This window comes from Acanthaster planci, linkage group LG02, assembly GCF_054643075.1.
Source record: "Acanthaster planci isolate LZ-2023a linkage group LG02, COTS_SCS, whole genome shotgun sequence".
NCBI lineage: Eukaryota > Metazoa > Echinodermata > Asteroidea > Valvatida > Acanthasteridae > Acanthaster > Acanthaster planci.
In genome coordinates, this window is record NC_141778.1 from 23769691 (window position 1) to 23787855 (window position 18165).

Here is an 18165-nt window from a genome sequence, read left to right on the forward strand (position 1 = left end):
GATGGAGAATCGGTGCTTCGGTTGAGCGGTTGAAACCGAAGAGACGTCAAGGAACACTGTGGAAAAAAACCCGCCGGTAACCGCACGGGGAATCCCCCGTGTAAAGACGCTTCACTACGACTAGTCCTACTGCTGCCGCCAGCAATTCTGGGAAAAATTGGCTTTCAGACATACGTTCTTATTTTTTTCTGATTCGTTAGTTTAAAATATCAGTTATATGGTTATATAGGACTATATTTAATTGCTTGTCTGTTAGTCCAAGCAAAGCTTAGACTCTACAAATCGCCTTTTTCAGCATTTGAACTTGAGCAGGTAATGCATATGAGGAATAGTAATAATTGCCCCACCATGTCCAAATGTTAAGTCTTGAAGGGAATTTGTAGAGGCCTTGGGCCTGTTTGTTTCGCACGGATCTGGATCTCGATCAGTGATCCCAAGGCTGGTTTTTGCTGTCCTTCAGGCAGGTTCTGGTGTCAGTGAACCAACATCGGATCACTGATTGCGATCTGAATCGGTGCGAAACAAATGCCCCTCAGGCTCGTAACTCGGATTTATTACTCGAATTACTCGGATCCCGTAAGTTTGCGCTTAGAATGGGCACGGAGGTAGAAAGTCCCAAATCTATATCCGTCTTCTAGATGAATTTGTTGTCAGTTGCCACTCAGTGGCACTGCATTGTGTAGATCTTTGTGCGATCAGTCAATGTTTTCCTATCTCCATGATCTTACTGCATGATTTGTCGATAATTCTGCCATCAGCTTATTGCTTTCTCTGTTTAATTCATGGTTAAGTAAAGTTGGAAGTTTCACGCAGACTCAAACAATTGCACAGAGCTATCATGCACATTAGCCAGTCGCACCCAACAGTTTGCATTATTTCAGGCATGTCCACTATAGGCCTGGAGTAGAGTCGAGCCTGGGGTTCAGATAAAATTGTAAAAGAAACTCAGGCCAAGTTTTCACATTCTTCAGCTTACGAAATCTCCCAAATTATGTGGTAAAGCCAAAATAAGGCTTGCAGTGATTTATCAGTTCATGTGCCCCATTTGAGGTACCAATTTAATTAAGGAAAAATGTTTAAGTAGGCCTATTAGCTCAATCAAGATTAGTTGTTGCAAAAACTTGAAAATAATATTGAATCTGAGACTGAAAAACGTTTTCATTTTTTCAGATATTATTTTCAAAATGAATTTGTTCACAACCAATAAAGTGTTGTCAGGATATAACATTTTCTACTTGAAGTCTAAGACCAGACTAGTTTGAATAACTCCAGCCTCATTGCTCATGACATCGTAAAATTACTTGATGTCATGAGCATTGATCAGCTTAAACCAGACTGATTATGGTCTAAAAATTTGGGACTCATGTCTCCTAACCTCACCAACTTCAGTTGCACAATGCTGTTTTGAATTGCTTAACTTTGGTATTCCAAAATTGAGCTTGATCTGCGCTTAAAGCTGACATAATTACTATACACCCTTCTTTATGCAATTCCAAGGAGTTACTGGGCAGAAAAAGTAAGGGCTCAGCAATAATCAACTGAGAACGAGCCAATATAGCAGTATACATCACTTGACTGGTAACCTGTTTCTGCTGCACAGTTTGTGTCTGTTGCAAAGCAGAATTCGGTTATTTCTGTGTTCAGCAATTTTATGTAATTTGCCCAGGTATTAGATTTATGTACTTAGTTACTTAGAAATAGTTCGAAGGTACAGTGTCAATCATAACTGCCATTCAGTACATGTACTTAATTGTTTCCACCCTGATTTTGTTCAGATGCTGTGTGAATGAGAATGGCTTGTGGTGATGATGGGAATAATCTAGTTGTATCACACCGAGAAGCCTCACTCCAAGGACAGGTGAGTGTTCATAAATGTATGAACTGCTTGCACATTTGTATCAAGCGGAATTGCAGCTGAGACCTCTTAAGATCATCACAAGAGCGCAGAAGACCTCCAGTTTGATTTCAAGTCACAAGCTATTCAAATGAACTGCAACAAAAGCATTCCTTTGCCATAATGTTCTCTCAGTTACTTGTTACTGGTCTCGTGTCTGGTCCAGTGGTCTTGTGTCTGGTCTTGTGATGGTTTCACAAGCATGCACAAAGTGGTATCTTACTTTTTCTACAATAATCACAACCAAAGTACAGCAGATGTGATCGTAGATTTTTCCTGAAGGACTTCTATGTCTAACATCACGCTCATTACAAGAAAAGCATCTCAGTTTTAATTTTTTATGGGTTTGCACACGTTTCCCCCTCATCACCAGTGACAGTCAGGGAGGCTGTCCCAATATTGGAACACCCATCCTTCCCCCAAAAGAAGGTCCCACAGATTGGCACACCAAGACTGAACAAAAAAAAAGTTCTGTTGTGTGGATCAGTGGTCATATGCCATTTGTTGCTTGGTAATGTAGTTTTTCCTTTTTTTGTTGTAATGACCCCAAATACATGTACATGCATGTGTACCTTCCTGCTTTCCATTTTTTGGTAAGGTTTTCAACTTTCCTAACTTGATTTATGTCTGGTTGTCAGATGGCACTTTGTCTGTCTCTCTGTCACAGGATGAAAAGCAAATGCTGGATCAAAGGTTTCAGAGAGCTCTTTACATGACCAGAGGTGAGTGAATACAGGCAAAATTGCAGCTTGTTTTACACCCAATGCAATGACGACACAGTTCGAGGGGAGACAGTACAAAGTGCAAGCATTGCGGATGTCATCCAACTACTGTGGTTGGCGGACAGATGCACTGCAGAGGGACATGGTTAAAATCATCTGACGCCTTGGGAACAATAGTGTTGTAGATCTGATGCACTTTGCTGTCATACATGACAACTTTAGACACTTTTCTCTCTCAAAGCTGTCAAAAGTTACAAGTTTTTATTCTATTAACCAGCCATCCAGTCACTGAATTACTCAGATATTTATGAAGAACTAAGCTGAACTCCCACAGACTGGAAGGCATCATGTGAAATTCACTTCTAGATTTCATTAGCTGATACACTGTGTCAATCATTTCATGTTCTCCTTGCCCAATCTTAGTCTGTTTCATTCTAAGTCTAGTTTAGCTCATCAAACAAATCATATGGAGCTCTATTTCAGCTCAGTTAACTGACATCACAATAATTTTTCCCAATCATGCAGATGTGTGCATCTCAAAAATGCACCGGGAAGATATACAGCTTCTTAACAAAGCGATGCATGAAAAGGCGCAGTTGCTGAATACCTCAAGCAGGTTTCACTACATCAAGCTTGCATACCTTTTTGATATTTCGAGGGACGAAGCCCGTTCCATAGAATCGGCCGAGGGAGTTCTGGATTATCTCAAAGCAACGAGAGAGGTTGAACTGACTGTAGCTGAATTCCTTCAGAAGCTGAAAAACTGTAAACAGTGTTATGATGTCGTGCGTAAGCTTGTTGACCAAATAATCAATCGTGGGTAAAATTATATTTGATCACCGTTGATTCAAAATAAGGTATTCGTGGAAGCATATTTTGTTGAAATAGAAACGAAACGGAAATAAGGTTCACACACAAAGGTTGCATTTTATTAGACAAAGACAGCTTTTTGGGGGACTCATCACCAGTGTTGTTGCAAGACCTCTGAAATAAATTTCATTGTTACAGACAAATTTACCGAGGAAAACTGCCAACCTCTTTTTGCAAAGTTCAAATTAACGCAATTCGATGTCCAGAAGTGGATGTTGGTTTGTGTTTTCAAAATGATTCAGTACAAGTCATGCAGGATTTGTGATCTAATAGCAAATTTTATGAATTGTAAGTCATTCCAGTTGAGTCATGTTGAAAGCTGGGCATTATATGGGTTGATGACCCAAACTGTTCATTTCAGTTCATTTGAAATAATCTGAAACACTCTTCAATACATTTCCAATTCTTTCAGTCTCTGGGCACTGAAAATAGAAGAGAACCGTTTGAGTAATTGCTTAAATACAATATATTATGTCTGCAAAGGTTTATTACTTTATACGTGACTTTATCCATCAGTGAATTTGCATGTGTTACCACGATGGCAACAAAGGATGAAATTGTGATTAAGACAGGGGAGCAATCTCCCAACTCACCCTTGTGCATATTGCTGAGAAGTATAGGCACCGTGAGTGTCTGCAAGCAATACAGTTGCTGTCTTCATTATCCCCACGTCATCATTAAACCCTGATCAATGCCCATCAAAAGTTAGTTACCCCATGTTTATTCTAGTACTGTAGTTTAATCTGTCATCTCTGTCAATTGGATTTTTTAGTGGGTGGGGAGAAGGTGTGCATATTTTTAACTCCTACCATGTTATAAAAGTACAGAAGCCACAGCAACAATCCGATTCATAAGTGGAACAGTTCCAGTACATGGAACCATGTAACTGGAAAGTGAAGCGCAACTTGAGTGCTCACCCAATGGAAGCTTGCCATCAGTGGTGCAGGCACGTACGTGACAAAGTCACTTACGAACCGGATTGGGCCACCTAGTCCTCTTTTGTTCATACAAACATTTTGGAAGACCTCCCATATATGTTTTGTGCACAATTGTCCATCGGGGACCCTTGGTGAATCAAGCTGCTCTGCAGTTAATTAAGGACCTTTAATATTAAACATTGGAAACATCAATTTCTTATGCATTTATCTCATTTTGTAATTGCCCAGTGATAGTACTCTGTTCATAGATATTTTTGTATATGTATGGATTTTTTCAAAGTTTTGGGATTAAATTTGAAAGTTACATTGTATTTTAATGTCATGTCATCAACTTGTCAATCATTAGCCCTAACCCCCCAGGGTGCACACAAAATCACACCCAAATCAGAGGATTTGAGAAAGCTTATCTGATTGTCAGGATCTACTATTCCATTTTAACTGATCTTCAATTGTTTTACTGTATGTGTAATTCGCACTCAAGAGATTCTGAAAATATTAACCATGTTCTACACATCATATCTTCTTTTTGTGCTTGCATGCTGTTGACTTGTGGGGTCCACAGCCCTTATGAATATCCCCAGGGCTATGATTGTGGACTGGGAGTGTTTGAAGAGTTTTTCCTGAACTTCGACTCCTTGTTAGCTTTGGATTCACAAGTCATAATGCAGGGGCAAAGTTTATCATTGACATTTTATTGGGAAGAAATCCACATCTTTTTGGGAATAAAATCACACAAAGGCGCAAAAGCGCCACGGTAAATTCAAAAGCATCATGCCAAAGCACATTCACCACTTTGTGAATGTGTAGAGAGTCGATATGGTGAGTTCTAACTTCATGAAATCTGGTGGGCCAGTTTCAGTTAAAACTATACTGGACTGATCAGGCTCCTCATGCGACCTCCCCATGTGTTGAGTACAGGAGCCTGACGATTCGGCTGAGCCGGCCATCATGGCATGACACTTGTCATAAGCCATTATCATGATAGAACAGTGTTTTGTCTGCCACAGTTTCTTGAAGCAGAATAGGCTGGTGTGGATTCAGAACAACGTACAGGTGTTTTCATAATAGTACGCCTCCAAGAGTTCACAATGCACTGGTCAATCAGATTTCGGGGAAATCTGTTGACTCAATGTGTGTTTGGAAAGGGTCAACAGAGTTTGCGCATTGTGATTGGCCAACGTGTTGCAAACTCTTGGAGGCGCACTGTTGTGAATCACCCATACTGAGAGAGGAAAGGGGATCAAAGACTAACCTTGGCCATAGTTTGAACAAAAATTGGCTGTGTTTCTCATTTTATGTCCACATACAGTTGCAAAACGTGATTCCGGCTTTTCCACTCTAATTCACACTATATTTTATGATGTTTTGTACAGCAAGGTACTGTTTTCACAGCACTGTGTGCACATAGTCGTAATCCATATTTACAACCAAATTCGGCCTTTTAGGTTGTGTGCATCAGGGGTTGACCAAGAAATTTTCCAGGAGGACCACAGAGGCCCACCAGGGTTTTTTAGCATCATGTTAAAGGACACTCGGGTTACATTGTCATGTGCTTGCAGGATGCCGTCTTTCATACTAAAATATTTTTCCTGTTTTGTGTGTCTGAGCATGCAGGCCAGGATCAACAACCCCCCCCCCCAACTAAGTCTGTGTGCTTGCTTTTGCAGCAGCACTTTTACTGTGCATGCTGTAGCCGTGGCGCTTTTGCTTTTGCCGTGGCAGTTGTGAGCCACCGTATAAACTAGTCACGTTTTCCTCTTTTGATGTAGCGATCGAGGGCGCTATAGATGAATGAGCTCATCGGGGAAGTCCCTGTATTTAGTCCAAAGTTTCGAAAGAAGTCATGCTTGCGCTATACAATCTTCGGTCATGCCACGGTATGCGTTGTACAGTGCTACTGCTAGTGCCACTGCGTTTAGGCATGGTAGTGAATCTGGTGTTGGAAAATTCCTGCTAACTGTAACATTGTTACGATCGTGATGAGAAGTCACCCAGCTGCAGCTGTCATGGCTAGTACGTTGTCTGTCGGAGTATTGGCTGCATGCCTCATCACGGTGAGACATATTCGTGCCATTTTGTTTGTAATCGTCATCATGGAGGTAGAAAAATCTACCTTCTCCAGGTTAGCATGTAGCAAAATCGCCAATGTATATTCTCTTGTGGTTCAAGTGACATATCCACAAGTCATCATAATTCGCACACTAAGTCCTTTGACCAAAGTTTGTTCTTAAATATACTCAATTTTTACGGCTTCATTTTCACTAGTTCAAAGATTGACTAAAATCCTTCGTGGAATAATATTATGAAGAACATTGGATGTCACCGAAGCAACAGGAACAATGTCGTCTGCAACCGAGTCGGATTGGTTCTAGTAAAACCTATGTCACCATAATTCGCGCACGTACGTTGCAAAATGTTGTTTTATGGGGCATCGGTAATGCCCTACTTCTGAAATACATGTATCTGCCAGTTAACCCTAACAGTCCCAAATCCTCCAATTTTAATACAATTTTACATACAGGAATTTTTTTTGCATTAATTACTTTGGTTTAGTGATGCAGTTTGAGGAAAAAACACTTCTATTCACCATAGCTTGACTTCCCATCACCTTCTCTTTTTCGTTCTCCTAGAGTTTAGTTTTTTTATTCACTTTGAAGTTACAGTGAGGCATGAATTTTCATTCTTTCAATTAAATTATATTTAGCATTAATATGAGTTAGTTATCTGGATCCACGCCCATCGCTGCCAACGGGCGCTGCCAACGGGAATCTCAAAATGTAATGTGCGCAGTACTTTTTTAGGCTTCACATTTTTGATAACGCCCTCAGTATTTGGTGAATGTTGATCGAAGTTGTCGTTAGTGCCCATATCGGACGTCCAACATCGATTGTGAACAAACAGCAATCATTTATCCATTGCCTAGACAATTTCAACTGGTTCATTTTTGTATTTAGTCTGCAAAGTAAAGCTTTATGGTCTGTGGACATTTTCCCAAATTCTCCCTGGAAAAGCTTTTAATTTGCACATACTGTAGCCGAGAAAGAAAAATGTCAAAGTGACAATCGATCATCGACAGCAAATTAACGTGAGCGCATAATCTCATTGAAGAGTTTCATGACAAGAAGGCTGGATGCGCGAACATTTGTATGCGCGAATTTAGCATACTCCACAATACTAGTATTAGTTTGCTTGAGTCTCCATCTATTTTAAAATGATCCGGACTCTTGATCATGTTAATTTCATGAAAATGAATGCAAGAGCATCATCCTACCTTATTTGGGCCCTTCAAAAAAAGAAAACAAAGATAACAATTAAAAACAAAAAACAAAAACCGCACAAAACAGAAAAAGTGAAGACAACAAATCACAGTACTCCATAACTTGGGGGACGATGGATTCAAGGTATTTTCCTCATGTTTCTTTCAGAAATGATTGTTTACAACAGAGCCTCTAATTTTTCCACTGCTTCCCATTCAAAAGAGTTTCTAAAGGTGTGTGAGGATTAATTTATGTGTACATGAGGGTTAAAATTTGTAAGTACATGCACCTCCAATCTTCAAGAGCTAATGACAAAACAAGGAATCCCTTATGGCAACATTGAGACATCGTTCATCATGTATCTCCCCAAAGTTCAGCCTCTTCACTCAAAACAGAATGGGGGACCAGGCCAAAACCTGACCTTTCCTCCATGGGCATTTGTAATATCCCTTCTGTGCAAACTGTTAATCTTCCACATGCCTTCCTTTCAACATCTTGAATTGGACTCATCTGAAATGAAGAGGGCCTGCGTTGAGCGCCCTCACAGAGGACAGGTCTTCGTTCCTGTGTGATATGCTTGAGTAGACACTATGGTCGAGTTCGGGCAGCCCGTTCTTGTTTTTTGTTCTCGCTCTCAAACGGGGGAACACGACCCAAGAACACTGTTCTCGGAACAGGTTCACACACCATCTCCTCATCAGGATTTTACACGAACACACAGAAAAAGTCGTGAGATTTGATTTTTGAAACTATCGAGATGGCTTACAAAGCTGGAGACAATGGAAAATTTGGCAAAATTAACATAAATAATTTTCCATGACAGAAATGATTTTTTTAATGGAAAAGAAGTTAGCCCAGTTACCCAAACATTAACTCTTGAAGAATGCACTAGGATGCTGCCATGTTGCATGTTGCTTGCTACAAATAACTAGTAGCAATAACCGGTTGTACGTTCCTGGAGTTCGAGCGGCCAGCCCATGAACAACAAATCAAGCTGTTCGTGAACATGCAAGAACTAGCCGCCCAAACTAAGCCTATAGTACTTCATTGTCATCTAGATCTAGTAACAAAACATGTCCTCTGTGAGGGCGCTCCATGCAGGTCCTCTGTGAGGGCGCTCCATGCAGTTCCTCAGTTGGGATCAGTGTTTTGCTATCTCAACACAAAGGACCTATAATTGCCTACTGTTCTTTGTGAGAATTTTGTCAAAGGCTTTTGACTGTATAGGTACATTCTTGGGCAATCTAAAATGTCATATTTTTTTAACCCTGGTTCTTTGTTACTGAACTGAAACTTCCTCTGTGAAGTTCAAGTACAGTGTAGTTAACTGCACCACAGTTAAATCCTGCCAACAAAAATGGTCCTCTAAGAGCCAAACTGATGTCCAGACAGACCTGACTACGTGTGTCTGAGAAGGCTACAACCAAATCCAGTACATGATTTGAATTTTTGTAATCTAGATTTAAAGTTTGGTGGAAATTCCTTAGACTAAGAATAAGTTTAGCAGTTTGTACTTACTTGCAGAGCTGATGTGTTGTCAGTTTGGGTTATTTTGATATAAATCGTGCCCATCTCCTTGGCCTGGTTCATCCTGCGTGCATTTGAAAAAGGAATTTAACTTTAATAGTTTTGTTCAAAATGCATATACATGTATACACAGTGTAAATTGTGATTAGACTGTTTTTGTATTGCTACTTTTAAAGTTAAATTAGGAATTTTCCTTAAGGACAACACCCATTTCCAATTAGACCTTTTAAAAGAACATTTTTCTGGATAGGTGTCAAAATTCTATTATTATTATTGCTGGTTTATTTAAATCAAACTGCCAATAGCAGCCCAAGGGCTGAATTGCGGAGCACTGTTACATCGGAATTTAAAAAGGGCTACATAGATAAAAAAACATTAAACAGTATACATGGATAAGCTTAAATTTCAATTTACATAATGATATAAAAGACATTTAAAGCAAAGAAGAAAACACCAAAAGATGATTGTGTAGTGGACTTTACATAACAAAAGTACACGTTTGTTAAAAATGACAGGGGTTACTAGACAATACATAGGAGACGGATGACGAGACTTAAACAGACGAATTTATAAGTTTTGTGAAATAAAGGAGCTGGCTGTTGCTGAAGCGTTTAGTTTTGCAGGTGAATTCTTGAAGAATTGTATTTGATCTGAAGTGCATCCTGTGATAACTTTGGGATTTATTAAGCGACGCATTAAATCTATCAGAATCAAAAGTATTTAGAGCAAATTTAGTACACAGATCAATTTTTTCTACTAACAAGTGTTTTAAGTCCAAGGACATTGAAGGCCTGGTCATAATAAGTGTACGATCGGTCCAGTATGATGCGACACACCTTTTTCTGGATTGATTCCAAGTTACCAGACGGAGAACATGTAATTCCAGAGTGCCACAAGGGAGCTGAGTATTCTAAAACAGGTCTGATGTGTCCTTTATATTATATATGATAACGAGTTCAGCATGAATTAGGCCGCACATTTTTAAGTTCCTTAACATGGAGAGCTTTCTCTTGACTTTGCCGTCGATGTCGGTTAGATGACTATCCCATTTCAAGTTATGCTGCAATGTAACACCCAGTAGCTTCACCCTCTGAACTTGATCAAGAGGAACTCAAGCTATATGAAATTGTGTGTTTGAAAGTTCCTGTCTACCGAAGTACATCTGCATGAAGTGACATTTGGATGAGTTAAGGGAAAGCCCATTCTCAACAGCCCATTTACTCAGGGTCATAGGCCTCAATTGGTTCAGGGTGGGTAACATTTGTTTCGGAGTTGGCACAACATTTGCCTGTTTCCACTGGAGTGGGATAATGCCCTGGGAAAACGACATATTCAGGATATCAGTAATAGGGGTGCTTAATTCATAAGCAAACTCCTTGACAATTTTTGCAGGCAAATTGTCATGTCCACCTGATTTCGATACAGAAATTTTCTTAAGAGCACTAAAAACTTCTCAGGGTTGAACTTGGGGTAGTGGCTCGTGGGATGGCAAATAGGCTGGCAAATTGTCAAAATTAAGTGGATCGTGAGATTGCGACATGGACTTCATTATCAAAGTTGTCACTCGACTGCTTGGGGCGAAACCCTGAAGTACATGTAGGTTGGATTTGGGGGAGGGATCAGGGGTGGGGCCAAAGAGGGCCCAAATATATAGCTTGACCCCCGAAAAGACCATAATAGCTTACTTGAAAAACAAATTAATAAATTGCTGCCCCCTCCCCCAGATAATTCAGTTCTGGATCTGCCCTTGGTTGGATTCACACAGATTTTGTCTCAATCTTCTAGAAGTATATGTTCATGTACATCAAGCAATAATTGTGAAGTGAAGACCTTATCACAGCCTTCTCGGGCTACTCCAAGATGAATTTTTCAAACATTATTTATTACAGGGTAAGCTAACGGTTTCCTGTTGTCTTTACTCTAATGCATTTCTATTTATTTACACCGCATACATGTAATTCTTAGACTGCTGGAGCACCCACTGCTGTGCCCTCATGCTCGAACCTTGCCGATGGTACACCCCAGTTCTATGATGAGCAAAATCAGCAATGTCATCCTTGTGAAAGGTGTGATCCGGGTGAAGGTTTATCTGAGGTACGTGTAATAGGAAAGTATGTGAACATGTAGAGATGGTGGGACAACACAATTGGCTTGTTGTCGTTCTGCAAAGGTTTTTGGGGGATGAAAAATTATGTTGAAAAATTGATGTCAAGTTTTTCCCACAGCCAACAGCAGCCACACCCTAACAGCTCATTTCACATCATGCTGATGCCGATGTGTACATGTACTCAAACAACAGTAATTCCTTCCTGTACATGTACAACAGGTGTGTGGTGATGGCCTAGGTAAGAATGCTCAGTGTCTGCCGTGCAAGGAAGGCACCTTTTCACCTGTCTCCCGCGCCCATGTGTGTGACTCCTGCCGCCTCTGCGACAACACCCAAAACGATAAGATACCTTGCACTCGCACTACAGACCGGGAATGTGGCCCCTGCAAGCCTGGGTGAGTCTTGGATATTACGTGTGACTAAGAGTGTTGGGGGTCTATCAGTGATAAAGATGCAAAGGGTAGACTTTTGGAAGGTACTGGATAGTACAGGAATAGGAGTATGGTTGGAAAAGTTCAGCTAAAGTTCATTGGACACAATTATACAAATTATTGTCCAAAGCTTAAACTTAATGAGGTATTTGTGCAGCAACAGTTGTGATAGACAGCTTCACTATTCAAAAAGAGGTAAGGTGGTTTTAAAGTACCCTTTTTCAGTGATGTCTAAAATACTAACTGGTATTGTTAACCGCTGACCACAGTGCTTCCTCAAAAAGTCATTTTTCATTGATTCTCCACCATGCAAAGCATTATTTGTGTTTCATTGTTAACACCTAAGACAGATGATAAAACACTGGCTAGCTGGTCTGAAGCGCTTTTCCGGTATCACATGAACTTTAGACTCCTACAGTATGAAATTTGTCCTTTTTTCCCTTATTGCATTGGCTGAAATTTAAAATCTTCACGTGTATTTGCCCAATGAGTCTGCATTCTAGGAGTCCCAAATTCACACTACACCAGCTCATCTCGTTCTGTGTCACCTCACACAGTATGCACCACGTGGAGATTGTTTACTAAGGGTGGGACATTTACCTGTTTAAATGTTTCAACGAAACAACTTCCAAATCCATGTAAACAGAACCGCCCCTTTTAGATGTTTGACGTTTTGATTGATGCCATCTGGTGTTCAATTTTATTGTAAACGATGCCTGTAAAATGTATTCTGATTTTCAGAGCACACATTTAAACACATTTAAACAGTGTGGGAATGTTTTCTAAACCTTTTTTCAAATTAAACATAAATTCCCACCTGTGATATGTATACATGTAACATTGCTGTAGAAAATCAGTAGAACTATACAATTTTTAAACACGCACTTTGATGTTCTGACTCAAAAGGTATTTATGAATGCTTATAAACGTGCTTGGCTGGTCGTAAATGTTTGGATCAAGACGCTGATTATGAAAAGCGTCCATTCTCTTGATTCAGTCTTGAATAATGATTAAAGACTAGCCAAGCATATAATTATTCCCTTCATGTGTATGTGGTTTAACTAATAGTCAATTCATAGTTGTAATAAAATGAAACAGATTTGAAGGATTGTGGTAGTTTGCTGCAGGAATCGGAACGATAACGTTTGTTTGTTTTTCATTGCAAATCTTTATCTTCTGGTCCAACTTCAATAGATATTTTCGTCATGATGAGCGCAATGATCACTGTGTGAGTTGTGCTGATGAGCACTACATCTACCTCTATTCAGACTGTCTCAGGTCAACATCTCCACCAGCCGGGGAGGACCCTCACAACAGAGGTCTTCGTAACCTGACATCTTCATCACCTAGTCCTATAGGAGGTCCTCTGAGAAGCCCTTCCACCATTGTCCTCATAGTGATACTTGTAATTGGTGTTGTTGTGGTGGTGGTGGTCATAGTTGTGCTTACTGTAAAGTTTTGTCCCCCAAAATGTGTCCACAACAATGCAACAACAAGAGGGTCGCCAACATTGGAAAACAACCGCACAAGAGGCTCAAACAACTCTGACCCCCAACCAGAGAATACACGCTTAATAACACCAGGTAATTGAAAAAAGGAGGGTGGGGGAAACACCCCACAACAACATTTACACCGTTCTGTACCTCTTGCCACTTTAACCCCTTCACGTTGGGATGCGGAAAAGACACCGTAAAAATTGAGATCCCTCAGCCCGCTTTTCAGCTCAAGCGAACACGGTGAAAAAAGGCATACCCTGGCTCTTGTATATATGGTGACTCCCAACCAGAGAATTCACGCTTAATAACACCAGGTAATTGAAAAAAGGAGGGGGGAAACATCCCACAACAACATTTACAGCGTTCTGTACCTCTTGCCACTTTAACCCCTTCATGTCGGGATGCGGAAAAGACACCGTAAAAATTGAGATCCAATTTAGAGCTTCACAGTAGTCCCCAATTTGAAAAGAGGCAACGGGAATGTGGAAGCGTGACTAGAGCCGCATGCCACCGAACAGTGAGCCTTTTCACCGTGTAAATCAAAACGTGCAGAGCACGCATGGCCACAAACCGAGAATTTGCAGTTTGGCAGGTGGCCTTCGTGGCCAAGCCAGGCTGGAATTCTCAGAGTCGGCTTTCAGAAAAAAAAAACGCCGTCAAGGGGTTAAAAGGAAGAATTTTTTATTGAGTAGAGAGGCAGCTGCGTGTGTTGTTTCATTTCTCATTGTAGAATTTTACATACTTTATACTGCAAAGATGGTTTGTTATTGAAGGGAGTTTGTTTTCACCAAAGATGATTACAAATGTTCTGGAATTATTGCCAGCTCCTGATCCCGTCCAGACCACACCAACCGGTGAAAGAACACAAAGAGCCATACCATTTGAAGAACCACCCACTGATAATGACAACGAGGCTGTTCCAAGCGTGCCGAGTTCCATTTGTGATGAAGGACAGACAGACAACGATGGAAGTGATGATCGGAGGGGTTCCAACCAGTCATCAGCGAGTAATACCACACGGGACAGCTCCACACTGCCTGGCGGAGACCCCCAGGTACCCTTGCAAAAGTTAAGGTTGTTTCAAATCAACTGACTGGGGCTAGGAGGAGCTCATGTCTGAGCCAAGTGTCTACATCTGCTAGCTGGTGGCTTCCACTTGTGTGTCTTGAGTACTCTTTTTCATTAGCCTGGAATGATTACCTGACAGAGTGACAGAAATGACAAAGAAACAAAGAAATGACCTAAAATCATTTGCATAACAAATGACTTGGCTTAAGACTGGATGACTTGTGATGGACTTGTGGGGACTGGTCATAAACTTGATAACAGACATAAACAGTGGATCTAAAGTACCTCCATATATTTGTACATTGCATGAGACTCTTTGCTGAAAAATAGGAAGTGATATTTAAAAGAATGTTGTTCAGAAAAATACTTTATGCAGTAGTTTAAAGAAAGCGAACTTTGACTTTGTTTTATTTTGCAGGATAAGGAAGCCAAACGAAGGCAATTTCTGGAAAGGTTTGAGCAAGCTAAGAAGTACACCAAAGGTACACTATTTCTTGCTCTTTGCACCACATACTCTTTGGGAAAATGCCTTTCATTATTTAACCCCTCTATAAATCCCCATCATCACTGAATATGAGCGTTTCACAATTTTGTGCCTCCAAGTGTTTGTAACACATTGACGAAATCTGTCGTCCCAGTGCGGGATTGGAAAGGGTCCACAGTTTTCACGCACTGTGATTGGTCAATGCGTTGCAAACTCATGGAGGCACACTATAGTGAATCGCCCGTATCATTAATGGTAGTTACCAAATGGTAGCTATTTAATAGAACATTCTACTCCTCAATTTGGCACTATTGTTGGTGTTGTATGCTGCGCTTCATACAAAGTGCCAGGCAATACTGATAAATGCAAAATACCGTTCCTTTTTCTTATGGATAAAGCAATTTCAAAGTCTGTAAGTGATGCTGTAAATAAATCAAATAAGCTAGCAAAAATCAGAGGACCCACAGGGAAAGTTTTATTAAACTGATTCAGAATTTAATAATTTCTTGTTGCAATGTTACGTTAGTTTTACAAAGTTGAAAATTACGCATGGGGAGTACATTGGAGTGTTGTTTAGAGGAAATAATAAATATTTCACATTCGTACAATGGAACAGTCATTATCAAAATGGATAGACGTTTAAAACAGAATCATGTAAACAAACTCTGCGGGCCATATTGTATACAAAAAAGGACGTCCATGTATGGCATTTTGGCTGTAATTAACAAATATGAATGTAACCTCTTCATTTCACAGATGTTACCATTTCACAGATGCACAGGGCAGATAAAGAGTTACTTAGGAACCACATGCATGAAGATCCACAGCGGCTCCACATCTCTACAAGATTTAACTTTGTCCGTTTTGCTGAGCTTTTCGACATTCCAGAAATGGAGGTGCGGAAAATGCATTCAGCCCTGGATGTTTTAGATTACCTGGCATCACACAGGGAGGTTGAATTGACCGTGCCAGAGTTATGTCAAAAACTGCATGACAGTCATAACTGTTGTCATATTGTGCGAGACCTTGTTAATGAGATTATCAAACGAGGTGAACAAAAATCCTCTTGATGTTTGAGATGATATTTTCCCAATTACTTAATTGGTAGACTGTGCAAAAGACATGTGTGACTTGGTGTATATTATTAGTACTTGTGATATTATTAGTACTTGTGATATTATTAGTACTTGTGATATTATTAGTACTTATGATACATCTGCTCCGGAGCCTGAGAGTAAACGATCACACCATGAACTTCTAGAGCCCTTGCATGGTCTTGCTTACGAGCATTTTCGTAGTTAATTTTATAGTTAAAGAGATAGACTGCTTGATTTTTATATTTTTTTACTTTTCATATGATTTATTGTTTCCCCTAAGGCTGAGGTCATCCGATGATTTCTGCTATTGATATAGCAGAGGGGTTCTACATTTTAGTTGAGTTTTTGGCCCGTAAATGTTTTAAAACCTTCAGAGTGATAGCAAATGAGGGAAATCCCCTTCTTTGATCTTAATCTGGAGCCTTTTCCAATGGCTTCTAACTGTCATTGACACCTGAACTATCTCAAAGAATTGTGGTACATATAGCAGAGGATATGACCACAAGTCACAGAAATTAATGTTCAGTCTTATGGGCTGTACACATTATGGTGTCTCCAGTACCTGTACTGCAGTGTAAGATCCATCCTTGCAGAGTATGCAATATCCAGGTTTGTAGTAACTGACTGTGCATAAAGTGTTCATGTGTCTAATTCACACTTGCCTTAATGCCGTGCGACTGCCATAAGTGAAAGATCAGTTTTTGCACAGACTTAACTTTAATGTGCTAGAAACAATTCTTTAGAGAGTATATTTCCCTTTTGGTTTTCTTAAGCAGTCATTAATTAAAAGTGAAGACCTTCCTACACATAATCAAATTTAAGGGTTTCAGAAGCATGCCACAATGAATGAACTTCAGTCTTTATTTTAATTTCAGTGACAATTCAACCGTTGAATCTAGGGAATATCATTGCTTGTACATGCTGCTCCAACACTGCACAAATGTGATAGTAACTTAGTAAGTAGATAGTTTGAAGAGTAACCAAATATCTAAAGCATTTCAAATGAGTTGTTGATAAGCTTGTATAAAGGATATAATTGCTTTGGTGTACCATTTAATGGTGTAATCAAAATATGTTTGTTTTAGAAGTATGGCTAGTTGATATCAGATTAAATGTTAATGTTGCCCTGTTGTGCCTTGAATATCACCAGGAATTCTGACAGGTTCATGAAATGTTTAGGGAAGGACATCTGAAATCATAGCAGTCTTACTCTTAGTGTGTTCATTATGTGTTCACTAATTGTGAATCACTGCCATTATGCAATAATCAGTTTCTAAACTTGGCAGCTTGGATTCACAAACATCTTTGCCATGATAGTCTGCGATTGTTTAAATAATTCAGTGTCTGAACTTTTGTACAGTTGGTCATATCATGATAGTGTTTTGAAAGGGTGAGAAATACATTTTCATGTAATTGTTTTAACTCTCTTTGGAATGTTTTACAAAGTCCATATTTGCTTGATATTTTGCCAAATGACGGTCAAAAATAGCAGTTACCTGCACTGCTGTTTGAATTCATGTGGGTTAGAATTTACACAAATTAATAAACACCTAAGGTAAATTTAAAGCCAGCCGTCCAAAATGTTTGAACCACTTTTAAAAACAAGTAAACAGAAAAGAAATCAAAATGAACAAGAGAAATGGGACTAACTGAAATGAGATTGTTGATAAACTTTCGTCCACTGGGTGCAAGAATTCTAGCCGGGGACCAACAGCAGCATTTTTGCAAGCTAAGTAAGGACGTACATGTACATGTGTACAGTAGTATACATTAGTTGACTTTTTGCTTCAGTCATGTACTATAGAGTTGACTTGGTTATATGTACCTTATCCCTACATAGCTTTTGCGGCTGATTGGTTCAACGTTTAGGAATATGACTCTGGCAGGGAATTCTATGCCTTTTATGCTACTTGTTTCTTACCCAGAAACATTAATATGGACAGCTAATGTTATTCACACAATATACAGTACTATATACTTCCATTTCAGGAAAACTGCACTCTGCATGTTTAACAAAGGATGTTTTGTACTCACTTTTAAATCAGTACTGAAATAATGTGTTCTGATGGTTTCATATTCTTCTATGAATCATGTATATATTGTGTATATTTACTTCCATCAGTTTGTACATTTTCTACGGCTTAATACAGCAATAAAATTGCAATTTACACAGATTCGGCTGCAAGAGATCAAGTGTTCCATTTGTTGCAAGTTAATTACAACTTTTTCAACGGATAAGGAAATAATATTCAATAATATTCAATACTAAACTAA

General features: G+C 39.6%; 2 protein-coding genes across 2 annotated transcripts; both read left to right on the forward strand.

The window, feature by feature from the left end:
- Positions 1–81: 81 nt before the first annotated feature.
- LOC110984064 (uncharacterized) lies at positions 82–4741 on the forward strand. The gene is made up of 4 exons (XM_022243865.2): positions 82–312; positions 1776–1858; positions 2562–2616; positions 3142–4741. Exons 2-4 carry the CDS (start codon positions 1787–1789, stop codon positions 3438–3440), a joined length of 426 nt encoding a protein of 141 aa, XP_022099557.2. The 5' UTR covers positions 82–312; positions 1776–1786; the 3' UTR covers positions 3441–4741.
- A 1497-nt stretch (positions 4742–6238) lies between these two features.
- Positions 6239–18065, forward strand: LOC110984060 (uncharacterized). Its single transcript, XM_022243856.2, has 7 exons — positions 6239–6478; positions 11174–11302; positions 11535–11710; positions 12941–13329; positions 14067–14296; positions 14729–14792; positions 15551–18065. Exons 1-7 carry the CDS (start codon positions 6404–6406, stop codon positions 15862–15864), a joined length of 1377 nt encoding a protein of 458 aa, XP_022099548.2. The 5' UTR covers positions 6239–6403; the 3' UTR covers positions 15865–18065.
- Positions 18066–18165: the final 100 nt, after the last annotated feature.